This window comes from Falco punctatus, assembly GCF_963210335.1.
Source record: "Falco punctatus genome assembly, chromosome: 7".
Classification (NCBI taxonomy): Eukaryota; Metazoa; Chordata; class Aves; order Falconiformes; family Falconidae; genus Falco; species Falco punctatus.
Genome location: NC_137587.1, coordinates 18,142,048 through 18,169,276, shown reverse-complemented (window position 1 = coordinate 18,169,276; position 27,229 = coordinate 18,142,048). Strand labels below are relative to the sequence as shown.

General features: G+C 34.6%; 1 protein-coding gene across 1 annotated transcript in view; it reads left to right on the top strand.

The window, feature by feature from the left end:
* The window catches only part of FMN1 (formin 1), a 149,233-nt gene that overhangs the window by 78,060 nt on the left and 43,944 nt on the right, over positions 1 to 27,229 (top strand). The window contains exons 9-13 of the mRNA XM_080395884.1: positions 1,547 to 1,676; positions 3,132 to 3,278; positions 6,806 to 6,865; positions 9,040 to 9,160; positions 23,211 to 23,303. Coding sequence (XP_080252010.1) covers positions 1,547 to 1,676; positions 3,132 to 3,278; positions 6,806 to 6,865; positions 9,040 to 9,160; positions 23,211 to 23,303 — 551 coding nt within the window. The remainder of the gene's footprint in view (positions 1 to 1,546; positions 1,677 to 3,131; positions 3,279 to 6,805; positions 6,866 to 9,039; positions 9,161 to 23,210; positions 23,304 to 27,229) is intronic.

The following is a 27,229-nucleotide window of genomic DNA, read 5'->3' as shown; positions in this document are numbered from 1 at the left end:
TTGTAAATTTAAACTTTTAAAACACATGTATGTTAGAACTGTAGTGAAGAAGTTTGGGATTTTCTTTCTTTTGTTTCTCTCACACAAAGTGCAAAGTATCCTCTTTTTTTTCCTGGCAATACCATTCATTCCCAATAGGAAGCATTTTTATTAATACCAGCTTGGCATTTCTTTTTTTCCCACTGCTTAAGTGTAAGAGCCAAACCAGGCCTTCCCAATCTTTCTCTCACAGTAAGTTTTTTTCATCAGGAAAGAAAGCAAAAGAAGGAAAAAAATGATATTCCAATTAAAATGTAGTATTTAACACCAGCCACAGGTGGATTTAGCTGATTTTTTTAGACAGTCACTATGTATTCAGCAAAGCATTGCATGCATGAGAAATTTATAAAGCTAATTTGAAGATGCTGATATTTATTATGAAAAAAATAATTTGGAGAAATCAGATGTATTGGCATTAAATAATTAAAATGAATTTAATAAGAATTCAAGCTAATAATTGTTCACAGAATTTCCCATAATTCAGTGAGGTAGAAATATCTTTATGGTGTTGCGTTAAGGGGGATCTAAGGAATCTGTAGACAGGAGATTAGAAGAAGAATGTTTCTGAGTGATATTGGAGCAGAATACAGCTTGTTTCTGGTTTTTAAGAAAGCATTTGTATCACTGAAATCCTAGACTCAAAATGCACAAAGCAAATTATGCAAACCCTGTTATTAGAAGAAATGTAAAAGCTTCTTGTATTATTCAGCCAAGCTCTTAAATTTTAAATTGAAGAAAAGCGAGGAATTACTCATGCCTTTGGGATGCTTTCATTTTGTGATATCCAAACTGGAGTTGTTGAATATGCTTCTATTTATTTTTATTTACCGAAGAGTTAAAGGAAGAAAGCTTTAATAGACTCATGAGGGAAGTGTATATACAAGGGCAGATAAAGAATCAGTAACTTTGCTGACCAGTGACTGAAGAGGGATATAATCTGCAAGTATTTTAGAACTAAATACATGGCTAGGTGCATTACCATAAGCCATGCTGCTGTATAATTGGAAGTGTGATGCAAATTAGTAAAAGAAAACTGAGGGTAAACATCAGAAGAAATTTCTTGACAGACGTTTTATATTATGAAATAACCCTGTAGGAATATGTTGAGTTCTGTATTGCCGGGCACATTTTTAAGGGAAGCAAAAACACATGAGTGAAAACAGTAAATAGATAGTGTTTCTCTAGCTCTTGCCATTTCTTTTTCTTGCTTTTTTTTTTTAACCTATGGTCTAGGTTTATGATTCTTCTGTTTACTAGTATGCAGCTGTGATAGTGGGTTAATGGATTAATGTGATACTGATTAATGCCTTGCCTTTTTCTTGATACCAATACGATTTCTTAACATTTATTTTCTTGAAAATAAAGAATATAACAATTATAGATTCTGTCAGATTTGATTAGAATAGGAAAGACTGCATGTATATTTCATGATACTACAGCTTTGATCCATTATGTATCCCACAGGTAAGAAATACAGAGATTCATTAATACTCTTTATTTTCCTCAGATTTTTATATGAGTTATCTCAGATCCCAAACTTCACAGAACGAGCTCAGTGTATTATCTTCCAGTCAGTTTTTTCTGAAGGGATAACATCAGTGCACCGGAAAGTTGACATCATAACTCGTGTTTCCAAGGTAAGTGATAATGAAAGCTAAATAAAAACATAAATTTATTTTAGAGTATTCATGCTTCTTTCTTTTGTGGTTTTTTTTGTTTGTTTTGGGTTTTTTGTTTGTTTGTTTTTTAACCATAAGTGATGAAACATAAGCCTGGTTATTGGCTTTTCAAGAAAATAAATATATTGATTTTTTTAGCTGCTTTTTAAGAATGAAAAGAGGATGAAAGAGGGAAGGCGAGTTGTGCCTCATGGCCTATGCTCTACATAGAAAATGTATTTTTATTTGAATGGCAGATTTTTATTACTTTGCACAGTAAGTAGAGTAATACTCTCCATAAAATAGAAATATCAGAGTAGCTTAGTACAGGGCCTTGCAAACTTACTTTTTTTGGCATATCACTGTTCATGCCATCAGCAATAGATGCCTATCATGTTCATTAACTTATTACTTTCCTCTGGTATCTATACTAATACAGCAGATTTTTTAGTACCTGACAAAGCTTTACCTAAGACTTCTATATTATGAGTGACTAAAGACAAGTTTTTCTAAATTATAATAAATAAAACATGAAAAGTAGAATGAGGTGAGAATTAAAAGAGAAATTAAATAGTGACCTAAGGGTATTTAATTTTTTTTCCAATTTGAAGATTAGCTTTTGATTAGCTTTACTGCCACAAAGTACCCATACTCTACCCCTTGCATTTCTTTGCATGTTCTAACAACAAAAATAGTTACTTAATGTTTCCTTTCCAAAGGAAATCAGTTTTGTATAAGATAGGGAAATTGGTATTTCCCTCTGTTTACTCATGAGGAGCTCACACTGCAATTGATTTACCTAATGTGTAGTATAAGGCTACACAGTTAAGAATTAGGCCTGTGGCCTCAGATTCTTGATTGACAATATAGATATCTTTATATGTAAATTAAAATAATTTATTAATTCTCCACTGTTTCCAGATTTCTGTTTTGAGGCATAGTACTTTAGTCCTTAGCCCTGGTATATCTGTGTTAAGTATAGATCCAGAAATGTGAATTTCCAAAGTCCAGGACCATCGAGAAGCAGACTGAAGGTGACAGTCCCAGTTGAACTTAGTGGCAGCAAAACCCCCACATCTCCATTTGGCTGTGCATTATGCAAACTCATGATAATCGCCTCATCTGTAAGACTTTTAAAGCCTATTAAGAATGTTTAGTAATCTTCCATTAAACTTTTTGTCATGTACATAGTATATGGTGCCACATAATTTGCTTCATATGGATTGAGTTAAACATAGTATCTTAGGCAGATGCAGTCTTAATAAATGCTTCTCCTAAATATTTGATTGTTGTACCAATTTCAGCTTCCTTTCCCTACAGGGGTAAAAACATACAAGAAACAAAAACCCTAGCAAAAATAGAATTTTTAAAAAAACTTTTTAGCTATCATAATTTTTGTGCAATAGAAGTTACAGACTAGTATCCATTTTCCAGGCTTTGCTGAACATGACAAGTGTAAAGGAAATTTTAGGTTTGATTCTGGCTTTTGGAAATTACATGAATGGTGGGAATAGGACACGAGGTCAAGCTGATGGATTTGGTTTGGAAATACTCCCCAAACTAAAGGATGTCAAAAGCAGGGTAAGTACTCATCTTTAATTAAAGATAATTTTTCTTAAGTGTTCTTTTTTTGTTCCATCGTTTGTCAAAAATTAGTATTTTCTTCTTGCTATTAGCAAGGCACTTTGTACCATTTTCTTGCTTATTTTCTCCCAACTTTTCACCTCCTCCTATACACGTGCATATTTCCTTAATCTCCAATTTCTCATTCAGTACTACTAAATTAGTTGTCTTACGTGAGAACTTCTGTGTGTCTCTGCTAGAAGGGACTTAATTACAGTAGGGGACAGAGAAGTGAGAGAGCATGGATGAAGTCTTCTCCAGCGAATGTCCTCATTCTTTTTTCTTGCTCTTAACTTAAGGTAGTTCTGTGTGAGTAAAAACATTTTAAAAATCAGGTTTAGGACCAAAGTATCACTAACGGTTCAGTGTACCATATACACTAAGGAATTATATGTAATGGATATAAATATATAATATACAGGTTTTAATCCTCTTCAAAGAGGTTTGTCAGATCCAACAAGATATTTTCAGTCTTTTTGAATTGGCAGTGTAACGGATGTGAGGCATGAGTTATGAACAGCATGGACAAGAAAATGCTCATAGATGGCAGTAAATTATTTTGTCAAAAACTGAGAACCACTTGCACGTTTTTGGTTAGTCATGCTGGGATCAAAGTCAGGCTCAAACAAACTCTTGGCACCTTTTGAGATGAGGTTACTTTGTTCCTTATTTCAGTAGGGTGGAGGAGGAGGTGCTAAATAATGTAGGCAATGGAAACACTGCTCAGAGTCATTCTTTGCCAAAGAACATACCTAGACATCACATGGATATATGAAGCAGCAAGGAATAGGAGGTATTTTCTGCTGATGCTGGTACAGATTTGAAGGGTGAGAAAAAAACCTGCTCTTTCATGTTCTTCCTCTTTTCCTGCATGAAGTGCTGTCTTGAACTAGTATGGTAGATTTAAAGCTTTTGTTCCTGTATATGCTTCATGTATGTAGGAACATGCTTGTGAGACAGGCAATGTCAGGGAAGCAGTATGTCTAGGGAGCTTTTTATTTTACTTGTGAATACCATCATTAATGAAATGTAAAAACATGTTTGTTGAATTGTTCAGTGAGCAACTCTATTAATAGAGTTTTTCCGATGGATTTGAGTCCTTTGTCTCCTAAAGACATTAAGATGCTGGAGTGTGTCCAAAGAGCAACAAGGATAGTGGAGGGTCTAGAGAACAAGTTGTATGAGGAACAGCTGGGGGAACTGGGGTTGTCTAGCCTGGAGAAAAGGAGGCTCAGGGGGGACCTTGTCACTCTCTACAACTACCTGAAAGGAGGCTGTAGCGAGGGAGGTGTCGGTCTCTTCTCCCAAGGAACCAGTGTTAGGATGAGAGGAAACAGGCTCAGGTTGTGCCAGGGGAGGTTTAGATTGAATATTAAGAAAAATTCTTCACTGAAAGGGTGGCCAAGCATTGGAACAGGCTGCCTAGGGAGGTCGTTGAGTCACCATCCCTGGAGGTGTTTAGAAGAGGTGTAGATGTGGTACTTAAGGACATGGTTTGGTGGTGGACTTGACAGTGTTAGGTTTACAGTCGGACTCTATGGTCTTAAAGGTCTTTCCCAACCTAAATGATTCTGTGATTCTAGTTCTTACTTTCCTCTTCACTGCAATGAGTTCAGCTGATCCCTATGACCACTTTTCTTCCAATCCTACTCTATGGACAAAGCACGGTACAAGCTGCAGCTAAACTAGAACTAGGCCAAGTTTCCCAGTACTCAGGTGTTCACTGGTTGGCCAGCTGCCATGGAGAAAAATGTAAACCAGCTCAGCTTTGCCTGACTTTTCTCAGCAGAAGCACTAATTTTAGCCTTCTATCTAGCCATAAACTTGTAAGAATGTAATAATCCCTGGGATAATTTGGCCGAATTTAGCCAGCACGTTCCAAAATAACAGGTTATGAAAAGGAGTGGCAGTTGCACAGTGTAATTGCATAAGACTTGTTCCTCAGCAAAACAAGCTAAAAAATTACATTATTTACAGTTTCCTGGTAGCCAAAATAAATATATTATTAGTTTGGACTAGTCTCCAAAATGCAGAAAAACTCAAAGGGACCAGCTGCTACAGGCAGACGTGGAACCCCAGAGATAATTGTTAGACTGTATCTGCAAGGAAGATGAATGCAGGGTCTTGTATTTTTGAACACTGAGGTATTCTTCCTGTGTCCCATTTTTCCGTTCTTGGGAATTGCCAGCAAGCACTATTACATCTAGGTAAGCTGTATTCCAGGAGCAAAGGTAAAGTGTCAATGTTAAATATCTCTTATTTCACATGAAAGTTATTTTTTGTCACATGAGCCTAGTATGTTACTCGGTATAGAGATTTTTTTTTTTTAAAGGTAGCTCACTACTTCAAAATCTGTGTTTTGTCATCTGCAAATGCTCTTTAAACCAAATTAATAGGTTTGATAGTTTAACATGTAGAAAATAAAGTAACGGGTATATTTTATTCTAAAAGGGCAATCAAATGTTCATGAGTCACTTCAGGGTTTTTTTTGTCACATGACCTGCCAGCAATGTCTTCTAAAACCATTACACCAGTAGAGTGGCTTTGTCTGCATGACAGCAGTGACTTGCTTAGTTAAGAATTTTGCTGGTATATGATCTTAATAAAATATAATGTGCTGCTACTACAAGCGAGGCAGCTCTGTACAGGAAGTCAGACATTGTTCACATACAAATACTAGTCCTGATACCTGTCAATATACAATATGAAAACACATCCAGAAAACCTTCAAAGACATTCCAGATCTAATTCCCTATGTTATGATTCTTTATGTTGTTAAACAATACCCTCTAATGTATAAGGCGCAGTTTTACACTTTTCCTTTAGTTTGTCTGGCCTATGCTAACCCAATAACATGTAACAACATAGAATGATGTTGTGTACAGTTGTATGGAGGACCGTGGAAATGGTGATTCCACAAAGAGTGTATTAAAATTCATATTTATAAGGCAAAAGGGCATGAAATACACTAATTGTTAGGTAAATGCTGTCTGGTTTTATATTTGGAATCAAATATGAAAAATATCCATGCCTCTTTCAGATCTTCATTGTAGATGAATTGAGACTAGAGGAGTCAAGAAATTAATTCAATTCACCTTAATATATCTTAGGTGACTGTAATATTTAGTTAATGTTATAGTCAAGAATAATATTATTTCTTAATATTTTTATTTAAATTAATATTGTTATTCAGTAATTCCTTGTATTACTAAAAAAATATATGGGGACAGCTTCTCCCAGTGCATGGTTTCTTACCTGGTATTTAGAACCAAAGGCAGCTCTAGGTCGTGTGGTGGTACATTCAAACCTATGTTACAAAAGATTGATTTTTTTCATCAATAATACTAGGACTGAAGATATTGTGAGTCCTATTTCTCACAGCTATATGAAATAATAATACATTTATTTTGAAATAGAGTAAGTTTTCCGTCACCTGAAACAGTCTTAATCTCACACATTTTTAATAATGTGTTTATTTTTCCTAGGATAGTGGTATTAATCTCGTGGATTATGTCGTCATATATTACCTACGCCACTGTGATAAGGTAAAAGATTTATTTGTTGTATCAGCCTCTCCAAAAGTTAGTTTCTGTAAGAGCCTGACAAAGGGTTGCTATTAGCCTTTTAAAAATCTGAACACAGTAGCTTTGACAGAAAAATAAAATCCATTTCTTTTGCTCTCCTATAATAGTTGTGGACCTCAATAGGTCTGAAATTTGCTATAGGTTTTAAGATGAGGCTTTAGAAAATTTTACACATTAACAGTTGAACTAACCACTGCAGGCAGTTGCCTGCGACTGTTGGGGACTGGGCAGGTGGTCGTTCCGCTCCTGTTTTCTTACATCCTGGTTACTGTGGTGTTGTAAATCTTGTTCTGATGTGGTAATAATGGAAGACAGGAGCATGATTTCTCTCTCTCATGACAGAAAGCAAGGACAGGTTGGTATTTTAATATGGGTGAGTCAGTTGATGGGGATGAAGTTAATGTGGGAAGAGGTGTGGCTGCTGCTTTAAGTGAGTTACATTTATGAGGCTTTTTGATAGGTATCAGCAGTGCCCAGAGTTTTTGAGTGGAAAATTTGAATTATTGTCTTTCAAATGAAAATGTCACTTTTAATTGATTTAAAGTATGTAGTTGCTTATTTTTGAGATTAAGAAGATGGCTTTATCTAATCTTTGAATCTAAGACTAGTGTAATTTTTCATGGCCCTATGTCTGGTTGAATACAAATATTTTTTTCTTTTTCATTTTTGTCTTTTTCTTTTTAACTCTTACATAAGGATGTTGAACTGATGAGTTAGTAACCATAAGTATTTTTCCCAGAGTAGGACTAAAGTAAGTGAAGACATTTCCCTGCCCATGGAAGGGGGGGTTGGACTAGGTGATTTTTAAAGGTCCCTTTCCAATACAAACAATTCAATGATTTAATGATCTCTGATGCTGGAGGGTCTGTGTGTCAAGAGCCTGTGGAACAGCTCCTGGGGCTGAGCTGCAGAGGATAAAAAGCAGTAGCAAATACATAGATCTGTGCTTGTATTCATTTTCCTTTTTTTTTTTTTTTTTTTTTTTTTTTTTTTTTTTTAATGGGGGTGGAGGCTGGTGCTAGGGGGATGGGGAGGGCAGGGAAGTAAATAAAGTGTTATTACCTTAACTTAAGTATCCGTCTTGTAAAAAGCCTTATAACGAAAGCAACTTTGTCTTACCTGTAGTGTGTCTCAATTCTCTGGGTATTGGCATATGTATTCTTCTCTCCTTTTTTAATACTGCTGAAGCTAATGCTTTCTGATTAATTTATTTAAATATTTAATTTTTTCTGCAAACTTTCTACTGCACTATAATTTTACTTCAGGGAGTTTTGTAAAACAAAACAGTTTATCTTCCTTGGGAGGAAATGGACACAGTACAAATGTCATCCATTGTACTTTTTTCCCCTGAATGTTCATATCTTTATAAAAATATTTTTTCCCTGCTCACAAAACAATTAGTTCTCTAACCTATGAGTTTTCCTTTATTATACATTGAATTTTGTGCACAGGTAATATTTTAAACTCACTAGGATATGGTTATGCACAGCGATGTCATATTAATACCGTTTATATACTGGTTAAATTTTCACTGGAGGTACTGCTTTAAACATTGTAAGGGGTTTTTTGGTTGGTTTGGTTTACTTCTGATATTTTTTTCTTACTATGCTAAAAATAAGGTATATACTTAGGAATTCCATACAGACATTAACCCATGTAATGTATTTAGCCACATAAACCTTCAACTGTGTATTTTTAATCAGTACAAAATACTTCAAGCAATATATAAATATTGTTTTCAATTTATTCTTACACAGTGTGTGTCATTTAATGAGTTAAGAGAGAATGAAATCACAAACTTTTGGCATGTTGTCTGTTTTTAAGAAATTTCTAATCCTTTATCTAAACCTTTATTGATATAAAATGAACTGAAATTTCTTGAGCTAAGTGTTGCTTTGTAATTTAAAGTGAGCACAGTTTGCTTAACAAAATCGAAAAGGAAGTTTCAACACTCAGAATGGTCAGGATTTCATCATGAATGATATATATGTTGTTTTATCAAGAATGATTAAAAATATATTCTTTTTGCATTTCTATAGTAGCGTTTCATAGATGACGTTTCAAAAAAAGTAATTTATATCACTGCAAATGCATTCAGCTTTCATAGTGGCCTGTTTGTTTGTTTGTTTGTTTAGGAAGCAGGAACAGACAAGAGTATTTTTCCTTTACCAGAACCACAGGATTTTTTCCAGGCCTCCCAAGTTAAGTTTGAAGACCTAATAAAAGACTTAAGGAAACTGAAGAGAGATCTAGAAGGTAACTGGGAACTTTCACATTTTTTCTGCTAACAACAAAGTGCCATTTAAAATGTGACCTTTATGAGGTTTTCTTATTGCTAATTAGGTTTATAGTGTTGATTCATTTAGAGTTTTTACACTGTGGCACAAATTACTCACATAAATTAGAAAGAAAAAATCAAACTCATGACTTAATAAAAATGAAAGTAAAGATACTGAAAAGTAATTTTCCCTTTTACAATCAAGAGGTCCCTAAAGAAATTTTTCTGAAATTTTCTTTAGTTATGTGTGAATTTTCCTCTGGCTTCTCCAGAACTGTGTGTTTAACTGTAGATATCTGTTAGTTCCATAACATAAATACTTTCTTCAGTACTTGTCTAACAACAATTTAACAGCTACAAGAAAGAGTTGAATACTATTAATGTAGAAATAAAACACAGCTTGCCAAGGCACAGCAAAGGGAAATGGAAAGCTCCAGTTCAAAATATTTTCACCCTGGGACATAAAATAAACATTTTAAAATGTTTATTATAAAGAGGGGCTCGGAAACCCAACTCATCTATCAATCAAGGTACTGAGTGGAAATAAAGTAGGAAGGGTTGCTCTCTAAATATTCCAAGCAGTTTCATTTTTATTTTGTGCTTCATTTAACTTTCTAAAATAAGTCCAGCAAATGATGACTGAATATTTTAAGCCTGTCTTGTTTCTTAAGGAAAAGTTGCTACTTTTGCTGAAGCAGTTTGGTGTAGAAAGTGGAGTTCAGGGAGAGAGTCTGCATAAAACCCTTTCTATAAAAACTTCTGTTTACATTTATATAGCTGCATCAAAATGGACGAGTTGTTTTAGAATCAGAGTTGGACAAGATGATTGTTTTAGATTTTTTTCAATATAAGGCAATGAAAACCATTGCAAAATAATTTATCCTTACAGTTAGAAATTGCTGGATTAGGTCACTGCCATCTTTAGGATAGTTTCAAAGGTTAACAGTGGTAGGAAAGTATCAGTTGTTGTTTGTTCGACCCGGGCATAAGTGAGTGCTCTATCTCCTCTCATCGCTTGGCCCTGTAAACCCCTTGCCCTGCCCTCTTTTGGGCTCATTTGTGCAGAAACTTGATCTGTGTTTGATCGTGTACTTTTTCGGCATGTAGTCCTGCTGTCATGTGTCTTGGGCTTGCAGGATCTGCGTTGAGGCTGTGACATTCACATCATATTTGTTCTACATTGCAAAGGCACAGACAGCAAGCAGGAAAAGCTAAACACTTTAACTCTTAAAATAAAAACTTCAGCTTTCTTGTAATCACTGACTTCTAGTTTCTAAAACAAATTTTCTTGTTTATTTATAGGAAATTTGAAAAATCATTATGTTGAGGTTTTTTTCATAATTCTTCTGTGTAAAGATGTATTTGAAACCCAGCCAAGCCAATTAACATATAAAGTTAATGACAGCAAAGGTTTGAAACAAAGAAGGTTGTGGAAATGTTTTCCAGTGTTGGTACTTTATCACTCAGAAATATGCAGCAGAATTCTAACAAGCATTCCTGTGATTATTCTCTTATGTTTAAACAAAGAAATAATAACTCATATAAAAATATTGTATCTCTTTCAAACATTCCCTTTCAAATTTTTTTTTCTTCAGATAATGCTGAAGTTTATTTTTAAATCAAAATTTTAATTGAAGAGGTTATAATTTTAACACGTACAACAAAGATTTGATGAGTCTCTGTAGTTTATTGTAGCCATTAAAAAGTTGTGGGTGCTGGCAGAATACCAGTGAAAGTCTAAAGCTGAAACAGATGTGAGTAGCAGAAACCAAGTCCAGAGAAGCGTCGGGCCCAGCTATCCAGACAGGCGCGGCCCTTCAGATGTAAATAATTTGAACAATATTAACTGGGGCTGCCAGTGTTATAGGGTACATTGGATTTATTTCACAGTTTGGTTGGCTAAGGTAGTCTTAAGCAGATTACCTTGGAAGTTGGATGAGACAAAGGTAATAAACCAAAGAGGGGTTTTCTTCTGTGTCATTAGGGAGCGAACTAATGTTTCTGTTAGTGATTTACTTTTTTTCTGAGATTTGTACAGAATAATTAAAAAAAACAAAAAATCACCTCTTGCACCCGAAATGGCAATTTTCATAGACACTTTTCATAATAGCTGTCATTAGTATTTAAAACATTTTTTGACTAGTTTACCAAGGCATTAATTATCTTTCTGTCATGGTTATTAACATAGGAAAGATTGAGTTATCATGAATGGCATGTCTTAATGGTGTAAACCTCTGGTTTTAAATACCTAGACGCTGTGGAACCAAAAGTTCAAATCTAGATGGAGCACAAACCCTTTCATCCTTTTCAGATAAACAGATTGAGTTCCATACAACTTGGTATTTTGAAGTCTTTTAGATTAGACTTTGAAGGGACAGGCTAACTTCAGTCAAAAGGGATTAAGCTAAAGTTTTGCTCAAAAAATTCAAGCAAATTTCTGGACAACCTTAATTCAACAGTTTTTTAAAACATATTCCTGAACAAACTTTATAATAGTGAGCATTCTTACATTAAAAATAATGCTTGCATTTAATATAGGTTTTTAAGGGAAAAGACATGCAAATGAATGTAATATTAAATAGCTAGATAAAAATTTTAGAGTGAAAGCTGGTTCCACTTTGAAGTCACAGGAAAAAGAATTTTTTTTCTGTAAACTCATTTTTTCATTCCAGGTCTGTATAGCCTGTATATTTCCAAGGTTTTCAAATTCTACATAGTAGCATAAGCAGATACATTGATTCATTTAACAAGTGTTAGCTTTCCAGTTAATATTTATATTTATTTTTTTAAAAAAAGGGTTTGCTTTGCATCAGTATTTTAAGATTGTAAGATATCTTATTCCTTGTCTAGAGCAATGATTTCCACTTTTTCCTTTCCCTATGATGAAAAATTATCTCCTTTTTAGTCTGGACAATACCACTTGATTGCTGTTCTTGTGCAGTAAGTATATAACACTTGAAGTGTGTAATCATAAGAAGATCTTTAGAAAGAAAGCCACTTTACCAAAGTATAATAGACTTGTATGAGTTTTACTGTGAACCTTTTATTCATCTCTCTCCAAAGTTGAACCATCTTAATTATTCAAAATCAGTTGCACTATAGATTGTTTCTGTACATACAAAATACACATTGTTCTTTACTGCAATACAAGAGCAAATTTGTGAAATTTTAAAATGCTGTTCCATTGGTCAAAAGAAAGCAATATTAGATTCATTGTATCATTTACTGTAATGTTCATTATAACTTTTTAGTATTCTTGACCTTAACAACTGAAAGAGCAAAGATATTTATTGAATGGTTAAAGATGGAAACCAAGGTAGGTCCACTCCGAATACTTTCAAGAGTCACACCTTTATTTCTCATAATTAATTACATTTCCTACGAGACTGTAATGTTCAAATTCCGTTGAAAATCCACATCCTTTTGCTTTCACCTTTTTCCATGGCTACCAGTAGAAATACTAGTTGCCATTTGCTTACTGGTATTTTTTCAGTACTGTATATGTTTTAAATTTTTACTAACTGAGTGTGAGTGACTGTATATGTAAGTGTTTACACACACACGACTGAAAGGAAATAATTTAATCTAAAATAGAAACAAGACTTCATGGATCAGCTACCTGTAATAGTCAGCTGGATTTCAGTATTCCAGGAGACACGTTCTCAAACTGAGGGCCTCTTAACCTAGTTGTTGACAGATCTGTATCTCGCATAAATGTTACCCCCAACTTTCCCACATTTAAGTAGTGGAACTTCATCAAAACTTTAGTTTATGGCAACCCCATCTTATAAAGTTGTGTAATCCTTATAAAAAATATTTAAAGGGAAGCAGGTAAAAGCTATGTGTGAAAAGCTGAGCAATGACAATGTTACATTGGCTGTTTTCATACAGAAGCATTACAAGTATTTTAAAATCATACAGAAATGCAGGCTGGTTGGTTGGAAGGAGCCTCTGGAGGTCCTGTGGTCCAAAGCCTTTGAGCAGGACTAATTTCATATTTAGATTGGGTTGTGCAGTGCCTTAGCCAGCTCAATTTTGAATCTAAGGATAGACATTCCAATACCTCTCTGGCCACCTGTTCCAGTGCTGAATCACTGTTTTTTCCTTATCCTGTGTGAGAATTTCCTGTGCTGCAACTGGTGACTATGGCTTCTTTTTCTTTAGATGTGCATTTCTGAGAAAAGTGTGGCTTCATCTTCTCTATAGCTATTCGCTAGATAGTTGAAATGAAAAACTAGATCCCCAGTTAGCTTTCTCTTCACCAGGCTGAAAATGCCTGGCTTCCTCTGCCTCTTCTTCAAGTGTTTCATTTTATTTTCATTCTCAAATGGCATGACAATATGTATATTCTTTTTCAGATATGAATATGTGTGTGTGTCTATGTGTGTATATAGATATTCTTTTTCATAGAAACAGATCCAGTGCGCTGGATGTGACTAGCATGGTGTTGCCATACCGATATCAGCATCATAGCTAATTAACCCTGTCTCTTTGCATTGCTGACTAGACCAGACATTGCTTTCATTGAGTGCCTCTTCAGGGAGCTCGGTACCATGTTATATTGCAAAGTGGATGTGTGTTACAAAATTTAGACAAGAATGGAAGAGATTTTAGAAATGATAAATAGGTGGCAATTGAAAAGCGTCACTCATTCGCTATTCTTGCAACCACTATCACTGTAAATAGAGACAAGGAGGAAGCTGCAAAAAGAAGAAATAATTGATTCATGCTCATTTAAGACTAAAACTCTCTGATTTTCCAGATTTAAAATACTGAACAACATTTGTTTTAAACAAGGATTATAAGGTAATATATTTACCAATAGGAAAATATACAACACCAGAAAAAGTTTAATCAATATTATTGATTAAAGAAGTTAATTTAAATTTCTTAAATGTGTGTTCCTATCAGAGTCCTTAAACGGAGTTAAAGGTTTTTGCAACAAAATGCCCACTAATTAACTGTAAACCATTTTTGTTACAGAGATTAATTGATGTTGTCAATTAATGGACTCATTTTCAGCTTTTGTTGGATTTCTATGTAAGCACAGATGGAGAACTTAATTGAATGTGTTATTATTTATACAGATGGAATTCTATGCTTAGTTCATATATAATACAGCCTTAGATAAAGTCTGTTATATGGAATAGAGTTTTAGCATAATCATGATACAATAATTATCAATAGGGCAACAATTGTGATGTTGAGAGGTTTTAACCGTTGTGTGATTTGCTTTGTAGACAGTAAGGCTACCGGATCACATCATGACAATTTAAACCTATCTGTTTGAGTGTTAACTTTCTAAATAGTTTGTTGAATCAATAGATATTTCCCAGTAGAAGGTGATCGATTATTCATTACAGGAGTACAGTATTCAAAAAAGTATCAAAGGTCTTTTTCTAAAATATTTTCAACGAGTTGAAGCCTTAGTCAAATTTAAATGAAATGTTTTAAGTCAACTTGTAAGTAGGGTTTAGACATCTGAGTCACATTAAATGTTCTAGAAAAATTTTCCCAGCAGGAGCAGAGAAGTTGTATGATAACTTTCCAGGAACTAGTCACTTTAATTTTCTTCATATTAATTATACTTTTACATTTTAAAATTAAACTTAAAATTTTGGAAGTGCAAGCAAATAGAAATTTGAACTGTGTTGGAACATGAGGAGCCAAATAGGTGCATGTGTTATGTCTTTAGACATTAGCATAAATGGAGCCTGTTGTTTTGTACCTGGTGAGTATCGCTATATTTTTGCACTGTCCAGCATTTACGTGGTGTATTTTGAGGCAATGCAGAATGATGTAAGGAAAAGATCAAAGGACAGCTTCGTACAGGAAAAGTTATTTTGTTTAAAAGAGTTGACAAAATTATACTTTCTTCCTTCTCAGATTTTTCTGACTACTTTTTGAATAGTCTCTTGCCTCAGCAGGGTGAGATATATTTCAGTTTGTTTTGATTTGGCAAAGATACAACACAGGCATTAAAAAAAACTTTTTGTATGTGCGCATTGGATCCTATTTTACAATGAAACTAACATTTTGCCAGTGTTCCACTGGTAATGTTCATATGCGGATACATTAAGTGGAAATTTTCCTAAGTACACCATTTCTTAAAATTCCATTAGATTTTCTAGTTTGTGATAATAGAGAATAATACAAAATGGCTGTAATAAGATTTAGAAATATAATAGAGGAAAGTAGAGTTTATCCCTGGGAGCAGATGTCTGCATGTGTACACAAAGGCGAGGGAGAAAGCTCTCTGTTGGTTAAACAATGGCATGCTGTTAATTTTTTCTTTTTTTTTTTTTTTCTTTGACTGAAGAATCCTAGGAAACTTCTTGTTAAAAATCGTTCTGCAAATGTTAAGATTCTCAAACAAATCTTGGAAATACCATAGTTATGAGTTTCTGTGCACTTTTCTCTGTGCCCTTCCATGTAAATAAATGTGTGCGCGTGCTGAGCATTAGGTATATAACTATGTGGCATACATCTGGGAGCAGGTAGCATACGTCTGGGAACAGAAGGAATATTGCCCCTGTCAATGTGTGTGATGGATACTGAATGGTATTGAATGGTAATGCTAGCACTGGGAGGAACAGTGGCTTCATATGTAGGGACCTCATCAGCTTTTGCTCTTCGAGGGAGTATGCAGTAAAAGGCAAGGCAGATTTCTGCTAGAATTGAGGCAGTCACATATTTACTGCCAATGATCAAACACTGAAAGTACATTAATTCAGACAGTGGGATACAAATTGGTGTAGTGAGGCTAATTAGCACTTCAGGAAGTGTTCCTGCTACTATTTGTGCTGGTTTTGACTAGGGTAGAGTTAATTTATGAATTTGCATGATTTTAAATCCAAGCACCATGCTTTAGCTAAACCAAAGCCACAAACTCAGTAGAAGAATTCATTAGGTGGAACTTTATAATCTGTCTTGCACAGAAAATCAGAGATCCAGAGATCCAGAGGGAAACAGGAGATCACTTCTCTGGCCTCCACAATTTCAGCTTATAAACATAGTCTTTCAACCATTGCCCAGCAATTCTTTTCTATCTGACCCCTTGTTCAGTACGCTAAGTAACATGTTTGTGTGTTTGAAAGGTCTTTTTTTTCCCTAGCACTGTAAAAATCTTGGGTCATCCAATTAAAAATATTATTATTACTGCTTAAAAATTTTTACTTCCTCTAAATAAGCCAGACAAGACTCTTCAATTTCAAAATACTCATTTGTTTCTTCTGTTCACACAGAAGGTAAATGTTCGGGTTTCTCAGCAGGTTCTGCTAGCACACATTTCTGCACTCACAGCAGATCTTAATGATGTGCGGACGTCTGTATATTTGGATCTTGATGCTAACCAAAACTTTCTACTCATAACATGTGCTGGAATCACTTAAGAGATCTTACAAAGACTTGACTAGAAAATTTTGAGGGTTTAGTCATATATTCATTTATATGTGCTGTTCAGTCCCTTGCAGTATGCTTATCCACTGAAGGGCGCGCTGAATGTAAACTACTATGTCAGAGGGAATACATTAACCAGAGACTCAGATATGTTGCTATGGTGTGAAAAATATTTAGTTTTACTAGCAATCTTTGTTCATTTTGTTAAATGTGTTCTTAGGAAACAATCTTAACAGAAAGGTTTTTAAATTATTTGTATAAAATGTTGATACCCTTTGACAAACCAAGGAGCAAAAAATTTTCTTTTAGATTAGTTGAAACTAATAGAGGCCTGACAGTTCCTCTGCGTGCCATCACATACTGGAAAAGTTCAAAATGAACTTAAAAGAAACAGGCAAAAACCCCTCACAAATCTTAAACCTGAAAGACAAAGCCAGAATACCTGATCAAACTTGGGAAAATTGTCAAGATGTCTGACTCCCCGCTTCCGTTAAAACTCCATTAGAACAGGTGAGCTTTAGAGGGTGTTTTGTATGCCACCAATTCTATTATTTCACGTTACACAGCTTAGGACTTACTATGGAAATGTTTTTCTGTCTCATTTATATGTGAGAGCTTGAGCACCTAAACAGATACATGTTTCTCTGTGGTAGCAGGGAAATATATTTCAAACAGGGAAGGATCAGACTGTTTGAAGTTGCACTTATTGGTGTCTATCCTCTGAAATGTTTTTTTTAAGAAAAACAAAATACTAATGAGCGAATAATTGTACATAGAAGCACATTTCTTTTTCTAAATTAGCTGAAAACGTTACAGAACAGTAACTATGCAAGTGATTACTAGGTTAGAATGTTGCAGTTAGTATTATATGTGCTAGCGCTTCTTTTGCATTAAATTCTTGACCTTTATTTAAGACAATAAAAACAAAGCTGGAGAATAGAGTACCACCACAATTTGATCCTCTTCTACATTTTTCTGAGATACTTTTGTCTCAAAAAGCCTCCCACCCCATTTCGTGGCATTTCCCTCTCTACTTGATGCAAAGGCTTTTGTATGAGTCAACCCAGCTTTGTCTAGGGTTTTAGGGCTTGAACCTTTATTGTGTTGCTGTCATTGAAAAGATCCATTTACTTGCAAGGTTGTAATAAGCACAATAGCTGTAGACGGCACTGATATAATGAAGGTGGTAAAGGTACCTGCAGTAAATACGTAACTAAGTTGCATGTAATAACAAGAGAGTATAACCAAGTCCTGCAACAGTGTCTAACGGGGACACGGAAGCATCTCCTCTAACTTCTTAACTTGCCAAGTTGTTTGTGAGTAAGAAAATGTAATAAAGCAAAACCAAACTAACTAAATAATGAGGAACTTATGTAGCACTTGCTGAGTGATTTAAATTTATGCTTTTTATCTGAAGTTTATTAGATTTTATTGCAGTATATAGGCCCAAGGAGTGTAGCAGACTTCTGCGCTGTAAAAAAAATGGATCCTCTCATACAGAAATTTGTGGTTATTTAGTGCTACATCGAATTCATTTGTGGTATGGGTTCAAATCCTCTTTGAAATGGAAAAGATAAGGGTTCTAAAAAAACCTGCTCAAATAGTAACCCTCCTGTCAAAGCCTGCATTATAACAGGAAAATGAAATAGCAAGCTTGGCAGTGTAACCTGCCAGGCTGGGAGCAGGCGAGGGGTGGGGGCATGCTCAGCAGCTTGCACAGTGGCATAACTCATGGGGGATAGTGTCAGTGACAGGTTTATAGGAATTCATGGTGTTGATACTTGGTTTCACTGTCAGGATGATTCCTTTAAATGCTACTGGTATGTTCTGGTGAGTAAGTAGTTAGTAATTTACTGTTATCAACGTTAAACTATTTCTGGTTTTGCATTTGCTTTAAAAATGGTGCTTAAAAAATTCCAAGTCCTGTCTGATTGACACTGAAATACCCTTTACGTGGAAGTTTGTTTATGGGCAGTGATTCTTTTGACAGATTTACAAGTGTCTGTGGAGTTTTAAAAGACTATTGCCCAATAGGCATTAAGTGAGAGACATTCTATTTTGTAAATATTTTCACTTATATTGGGGATTTTTAAAGAACTTTTGAGCCAAGTACTGCATTAAAACTGAAGACAGTGGCAAACTGATAATCAGCAGTTTCCAGCTTTGTTTTAATGTTTTGCTAATGGTTTCCATTTCTGTGGCCAAGATTTGCCGTCGGTGAAGCATGATGTACATCCAACAATTTCTAAGGGCTTTTCAAGTACTATTGCACACTTGCTTTTTCTTTTTTCTTTTTTTCTTTTTTTTTTTTTTTGCAGTAGCTCATTTAGAAATAAACAATGTTTGAAGTAGCTTATTACATTTAATTTCACTAATATAAAATGCATACCAAGAAAATGAACCAAAAGTTTATTACATTAATGGAGAATTTGCCTCTTTTTAAACCCGGTAATGCTGAAACAGGCTGTTTGTTTTCTCAAATTATTAATTTGGAATGAGATGGTGAGAGAAGAAGTGTGCATGTGCTGTCAGATTCCTCAGAATTCCTTCAGATTCCTCAGAACTTCAGAAAGAATTTTTTTCAGAAATTTTTTCAGAATTTATTTTGAAGAAGGAATGCATAATAGGATGCTTTACCACAGAATCATTCTAATAAAAGCCTTGCTAAAATAATTTTCTTTTTAAAAAAAGAAAGGGTTTATATTGTAGTGAATATGAGAACAAAATATAAAAAAATCATGCAATGGTCCCTCACACGTGTTATATAGCATTTTTAGCAAAGATGATCAGGGCAACTGATGGAACAGGACTTCTCAGTTGTAATTTTTTATGTAATTTTTGGCATGACTTGATAACTTTATGTTTTTTTAAATGAAAATTTTTCAGGTAAATTTCTGAGTAAACAAACAAACAAAAAATAACTTACATAACAGGAAATTCAGTGAATGTTTGTTATCAGAAACCTTTATATTACGTTGTGCAGAACTGAGTCAGGTCATACAGTTGTATGATAGCCTTTCACCAGTATTACAAATTACAACTGCCATTTTAATCAAAACCTTTGATTTAGCCCTGTCATGAAAATCTTTCTCTTTTGTCATATGTGTCTTTATTTGTATCTGATTTGTGATTCCTTTGAACAGACTTCCAGCATTCTTTGCTATATCTATCCCCAGGCAAATGTGGTGATGTTCCAGATTTCTTCAGCCTAAAAGCTACATTTAGTTGGTGGTCCTAGCCTTCGTTTTCTTATAGGTATTGGACAAGGAATCATTATTCTGCATCGGACATTTCATTATTGAAGGGAATACTGAGACTGGCGAGATTTCAGCAGGAATGCAAAATTTTTGACACTGCAGTTCAAGCTGAAGTTCATGACTGCCTTCTGCCAGTGACTCCATACCTATGTGATGTGTCTTATTTTTAACATTAGCAAGTAAATAAATTCAAGTTTTATTCAGATATTTCACTGCAGTTAACTTTAAATGGAATTAGTTAACCTCCAGTTGCCCAGATAATTTTTTGTTTGTTTGTAGACCAAAAGTAAAGGTTATTGAGTGAAGTATAACAAGTTAAAGGATTAAGCGCTGTAGGGCAAACATGTTGCTTTTGTGATTAACAGATTTTCACATCATAACCCTTGTCCTTGATTCCTTTAGCTCAAAGCTAAAACTTTCTCGGAGCTCTTCAGTCTAGTGTGACACTTACCTGAAAGAACTTCAGGAAGTAAGGGGATAGATTTTAGTTTTAGATAAATATCATCTGGATAAACATCATCAGCAGACAGAATCGTACAAAGGTCTCTTTTTAAGGCTTTCCAGAGTCTGCCAGCATTTATTTGACTTCTTTTGTCTCTTTCAGTTTCATTGTTTCAAGATGACTTAAGCAATGTAAACTGCTGTCACATTTTACCTCATCTCATCTCATTTCAAACTTCTAGAGTTTTAATCAAGACCCTTGATTCACTTATTCTGTTCCTTCTACCTCATTTGCTCTTCTGTACCTGCCTTCTTGCTCTTCCTCTTCTCTCATGCCAAATGTTGATCTTCTTGTTAAGGATGTTAGGATTCTTCTTAAGAATTCACTATCCAAAACAGCTTTTTCTCTATACACTGGTACTTCTTGTCCATATTTTCCTGTAGCTTTTGTCATCTGATTGAGGTTAATGTTAGTCATCTTTATTAATAAAAAAGTCTATTAAATTTCTTTTTAATTTAGAAGCAATTCATTTTAATCTTGGTCATTTAAATATTTACATGGGATTTACGTGAGTAACCTTTCCAAATCTTGCGTTATTACAGCTTGTAGGAAGCATCTAGGAAGATTTCAATACTCCAGACCATGTATTAGCAACACTATATGTTTGGGAAAATGCCTTTCTAGAATATGTTAAGAGTATGTTTAGATACTACTGTAGCTACAACTCATCATATTATGATACATATTCACAGAAATCTACATTTATATGGATTTATAAAAATCTAGTTATATAAAATCATTATAAAATAATTATTGGCTTGCAATTGCTGCAACCTTAAATGATTGTAATAATCATGTGCATTCTATAGTTACAGTGTGCCAATTGCCTGAACATTATGTGTACTAACACTTTTACGCTTTAGTCATTTTATACTTATCTAAAATAATTTCTAGGTATTGCCTTATATGATTTTCTGTAGATTTGTTTAAACACAAAGAAAATGCACAAATCTGTAGCTTCTGCTTTGTTAAAACTTCCAGTCAGAAACTTGACAATACTGTCTCGGTTATTTTGTTAGATTTTTTCCCCTATACAATTCTAATATGTCTGTCTTCTTCGAAAATAAAGTGTTACAATTTGCTTGAATAGCTGTAGAAATCTTCTAACTCTACAAACATAAATGTTAAGTATACATTCATTTCATTCAGTGTATCATAACAGTCATGGAAAGTTCAAATTTTTACTGGTGAAGAGGCATGTATCATGAAAAAATAATCTTTAAAAGTTGCATGAACTCCCTGATTTGTTTTGCTTTATTTAATTTATTAATGACACAGAACTGAGCAGCTTGTAAAAGACTTCGTTTCTCCATCTGGTACGTTCAAGTCAATGCTCCATTCTGCCTACTGTCTGGCATACAAATAAATATCCATTAACTTTTCTCTGAACAGTTTCAAAGGTCCATGTTATGCTACAGGTTGAAAGACTAGAGATTAAAGATAAACTTTATAGCGTAGCCCGAGTCATTTTACTTAAGCTCTGGAGCTCCACAATAATGTCATGGTCCACAACCTACATGAGTTGTGGAGGGATGCTAAATTAAAATAAACACTTAGATGGGAACAAGTATCTTTTCAGCATTTTTCTGTAACAACTGCCCAAAAATATTTCTGGTCTCAATTAGTTGAAAAGCTGTCTTTTTTAGTAAGTCCTGGTGGTCTAAGGATATTTTAGGTACACTACTAGTCGTACAATAAATTGTATGCATCCCATTGACTTTTTTCATGGTGCTGCAAACTAACATGACATTTTAATTACAAATCCTCAACTTCTGTTTTCATGGTTGTGCATTAATTTTTGCTGCAATAAATTGAATTATATAATGGTGGTAGCAATATGATGTAAAATATGGTTCATGCAGCCAAACTGTAACTCTCAGGTTTAACTCCAAATTAAATTTCCATCTAAATTTAGCTTCTTGGGAATGAAGAGTTACGGAAAAAATAAAAATCTTACAGTAGTTCATAAATTCAGTTGCTAAATGGAAGGCAATTGCATTTTGATTTCTAACAGTCTCAGTTCATCTTTAATGTGGAATGCTGGAATCTGCAAAGTTTACTAGAAGTTCTAGGAATGTCAAAATTCATTGGTAACTAACCAGGAGGTTTTAGAAAGTGACATGGCATCAGGTCTTAAAATAACAGATAGCTTAAATAGTAAACAAATTGCAGTTAGATGTAAGTTAACTTTTTTACAGACTTCTACTATTTCATATCACGGCCTGGAATTTGAATACCTAAGTAAAGCTGAATTCCTGCATCTGTGTTAGGAAACATGGTTGAGGATAGGATGCCTGGCACTGACTGACTGAAATCAGTCCAGATAGAAGGCATCCTCTACTCACCACAGAAACAAAGTTTAGTCTTTTAAATACCATCTAGAGCAGGGGGTCCTCAAACATTTTAACCAGGGGGCTGGCACGCAGATGAAGTGGCAGGCAGCCATCTGCGGCTGCTTGGTTTCCCCCCCCACCCCCCGGCAGGGGGGGTCTGTAAATACCGGGGGCCGGATTGAGGACCCTGGGAGGACGTATCCAGCCAGCGGGCCGTAGTTGGAGGACCCCTGAGCTAGAGTTTGTGTGTGAGGCAGTCTGTGTTAGTGGCAAGTCTCAGCAAATACCTGGACTTTTAGGACAAAGTCATTACTAAAGACGAATTCCACTCTTTAAACACGTATAGAATTTTCTATTTGGTATGCTAGACTAGTGTGGTATTTTTTATTTTAACATAATTGCTGGGTTCCTTAATGCTTATTTATTTCCATTTCCTTTAAAGTCTTGGTGACTAATTTAGGTGTAGGCTTCTACAGTGTTGATATCTACTTGTGGTAGGCAAATTATGTCACAAACATCTTTCAACTTCTTTTTGTAGCCTCTGAAAAGCAGATGAAGTTAGTTTGCAAAGAGTCTTCTGAAGAGCATCTCCAGCCCTTCAAGGAGAAATTAGAGGAGTTCTTCCAGAAAGGTAATCACAGTTGAAAGAAAAAAATATTGCTAAATAATGTAGTGGTTTGAAGGTTGTGCATAACATAAGCTGCATTAAATATCTGTTGCCGCTGAAAATATCTATCATCTGTTATGGATTATGTTCCTGATGTGCCTAATATATACTAAGAATATGAATAATATTTATGTAGATCTTGGACATCACTTGTCAAATATAATTAATCTCACTCAATTCCTATTTGTTATTTTCTGCTTTTTTCTTTATCATTTTTTGTAATCAAAATGAAAAAGATATTCATCATAGACCAAATTTATCAGAGAGAATATAAACCCACAGGTTTATAAAAGACTAGAACGAAAAATACCCTTCTAGAGAAAGCCCGCATATATACGTGAAGTAATGGTATCTTTTGTCATAGTGTGGTCTTATGAAGTAACTAATTCAGATTTAAAGATTTTTGTCTTGTGTGCAACAGAAATAGGCATAAGGAAGTGATTTACCAGGACAGAGTACAGAGACAACAGGGGTGAGATCCAAGGTCCCATTTGATCATCAGTTCAAGACAATGTAAACACAGGTTTCTGTTGAAAAGACAGTCCTGCTCCCTCCTGTTTCCCAGATTATGTGTTCCCTGTTACCTGCTTCTGCCAGAAGCGTATCTCTGGAGCTGTGCAAAAATAAATGAGGGAATAGATTATTTCCCCGCCCTCTGCCAAATTGTAGGAGTACAGACTACTTGGGTAATCAGAGTAGAGTGTTGCATTTCTGATGACTATATTAAGAACTGTTAAGAATTAAATATTACCAAAGAACTAGTATTTGTCACAGAAACTGTGAACAGTTTAACAATTTACTGTTTTGGTCACAAATCCAATACACAGTACCATACAAGCTGCTATGAAAAAACTCCACCCCGACTAAAAGCGGCAGCAGGATTAGCAAATGCATACCACCACAGTCCCAAAAAATAAAGGCAACACAGTACCCTAGTTTCTCCTGCAAAGCTGAGCTACCTAATTTCTGATGAGTAGAATATGATAAAAATACCCAGTTGATCTTGGAAGAAGATCAGTTCTGCTTTAGAGAAATTGCAATTTAATTGCATGTTATCATTTCAAATAGAAAAACATATTCTTCCATATTTTTGACCTGTTTATGCCTGTTGATGTTGAAATTGAGATATCTGTCAGCCTAACAGAAAATTTTGCCCTTATGTCTGTAAATAATGTATATATTTAAAAAAAAAAAAAAAAAAAAAAAGAGGATACATTTTTGCACAGTGTCCTGGGACAATGAGTTCTTCATATAAATTATTAAATTTATTGGACACTTTTTAGTGTTTCAGGCTTTTTGTATTCTAGAAGGAGAAAAAACACATGGATTACTTGTCCGCTTTTGCTCCTTTTGCTTTATAATATTATGTTTGATGGTATCTAGTTATACACATTTAATTTTTACTAATTTAACTTCTCGTCTTTTGACACTTCTGTCCTCTACCTTTTTTTGAGATGTCAGTAGGTTGTCAGAGCCTACAATTATTAACCATATTTCTCTTTCAGTCACCTGATTTATTTGAATCTTTATAATTGGTGGGTGATACTTTCTGTGGCGTTAGAACAGAAATCTTACAAAATTCTACACTGAAGATCAAAGATTGGTAAAAATAACGCAGAAACCCATTTTGATTTATGGTACTAGAATAAGCATTGAACAAATGTCAAACTCAGAGGTTCACTTTAGATAAGTGTCTGCAAACTCAGCTGCTTCTCTGAAATTAAGAGTTAACTGATAATACTGAGCACCCGTTAAGCATGTGCTTTCAGTTTTGTTTGTTTGAAAGAAGAGTTGTGGCTGGTTTAAGCAAATGTAAGAAAAATTTGTCTGTTATCTTTCTGCCAGCTCACAGCAAGTATCCAAAGCTGAGAGGCTTTTCTGAAACTTCTGGCTTGAAAATAGGGCTGGAACTCATAGAAATTCAGGTTTTTCTCACACACACAATTTCCCATCATTTCTAGTCAATGCTAAATTGGAAATACTGTAAGAAAAAAACCATACTGATTTGCTTAAACTGAACTGTTTACATTTCCTAATTACAATTAATACCAATTAAAATCTAATACTTGCTCTGTTGTAGCAAAAAACACTGAGAGTGTTGTGGAGACTGACATTCTAAAATGCTAGAGGGGATAAACTGTACTTCTGCTGATGTCAGTGCTGTTTTGTGTAGCTGAATGTAATGTATCCTAGTGCCTTCAACGGGGAATTAGGTGCCAAAACCTTTAGGTTCTATTCCCAGTTTAGCTACTTGACATGTGATGCTAGAATAGTTGCTTAAGCTCTTTTTCTTATTTTTATTCTTTTTCTCTTTTGAAGAGAGCACTTCACTTTTCTGATACACAGAATGTTAAATAATGATTCTTGCTATTTTTGTAGTGAAAGATAATCTTTGTCAAGTACTTTGCGATTCCCACATGAAAGACATCATGTATAAACCATGTTAATACTTCATTCACTGTATTTGATATGTCCATGCTTTTTTAAAAGGGTTTAGATCAATCTCAAGGTGGAAATAATCTTTAGTAGATTTAATTACATTATATGCAACAAACTATAGTAGTTTTATTGTAATATGGAGACCTAAGAATTGCTATAAATTAATATACACCTACTGTATTTCCAGTGGAATTACTGTATGGGGTTTTTTTTTCAGAAATATGTTCATAACATTTTCCATTTAAATTTCCATGATATTAAAAAATACTTTGAAATCATGAAATTATTGGTTGGTTTGGAATGCTCCTTAATTTATGAAATTCTCGCTTAGAATTGCTTTGAAGAAAACTCCTCTTTTAGTATGAAACTATCTCACACAAAAAAATCAAAATACTTAGATGAATATGAGAAAGATGCAAAATACTCTATTTTGAAAAGGAGAAAAGAAAGTATTTTTTTGCTGCAGCTGTGAAGCTCACTGGAAGGGGTGCTGGCCAGTGGCCATTGGTGTTAGTTTTTCATAACATTTTTTATTCTCCTTGTGCATTCTTTCAAGAATAATACAAACCAGATAGTAAATGACAGAGTATGCAACTAGCCTACTAAAATTCATTTCTTATTTTGCCACTTGACTATTTCTTATTGTTTGTCCATTTTAATAAATACGGAAATGCATGACACAGATTCATGCAGGATCTTGCAAAATCTGGTCCCAAATTCCCCTTCATTGCTTCCAGGTCAGAAAGTATGTAAAAACTTTAAATCTGAGCCCAATTTCCTCCCTCATATACTGGAATGTGCAAATCAAAAAGTCTGTATGCTCCATAGCAGATAGCATAGTAAGAGCATAGCTGCCTTTTCATGTCTAAGAATAAATCATCTTGATGATGAAGATTGTGCTATTAAAGAAATTCATTCAGTTTACAGCAGAGTCTGGGAAGCAAGTAGTCTGATGTCAAGACACAACGGTTTTTGAAAATCATTAATAGTGGAAAGCCACGTTATTTGGGAAAGGCCCATGATACAGTGAGGTGTCCAAGGTAAAAAAGCAAAATGTAGAGGGAGAGATTTGTCAAATAGAATAGATATGTTGAGAATAATCCAGATTAATCCCATAGTAGAAGAAATTGTCCTGTGTTTAGAATTCTCACCTAGCACTTGGTTAAGTCATTGCCTTGATATAACTGCTATATGTCTTATACTACATAAAAGATTAACACTGTGCAGTCATGGGACTGTACAATAGAGAAAAAGTCCTAGACCAAGCTACTAAGCACAGCATTATGTCAGGAGGTAGTGCATTTTTCAGACAAGGTTGGCAACCACATGGAAAATGTCAGTAAATCTGATTTTTACTGCTGAGTGATTAATCATTTTTGCTGAGCTGCAGTAGCTACCTGGGCATGTGTCCAGTCTGTTGCCTTTTCTAATGTATTTCTGGTGCAGAACAG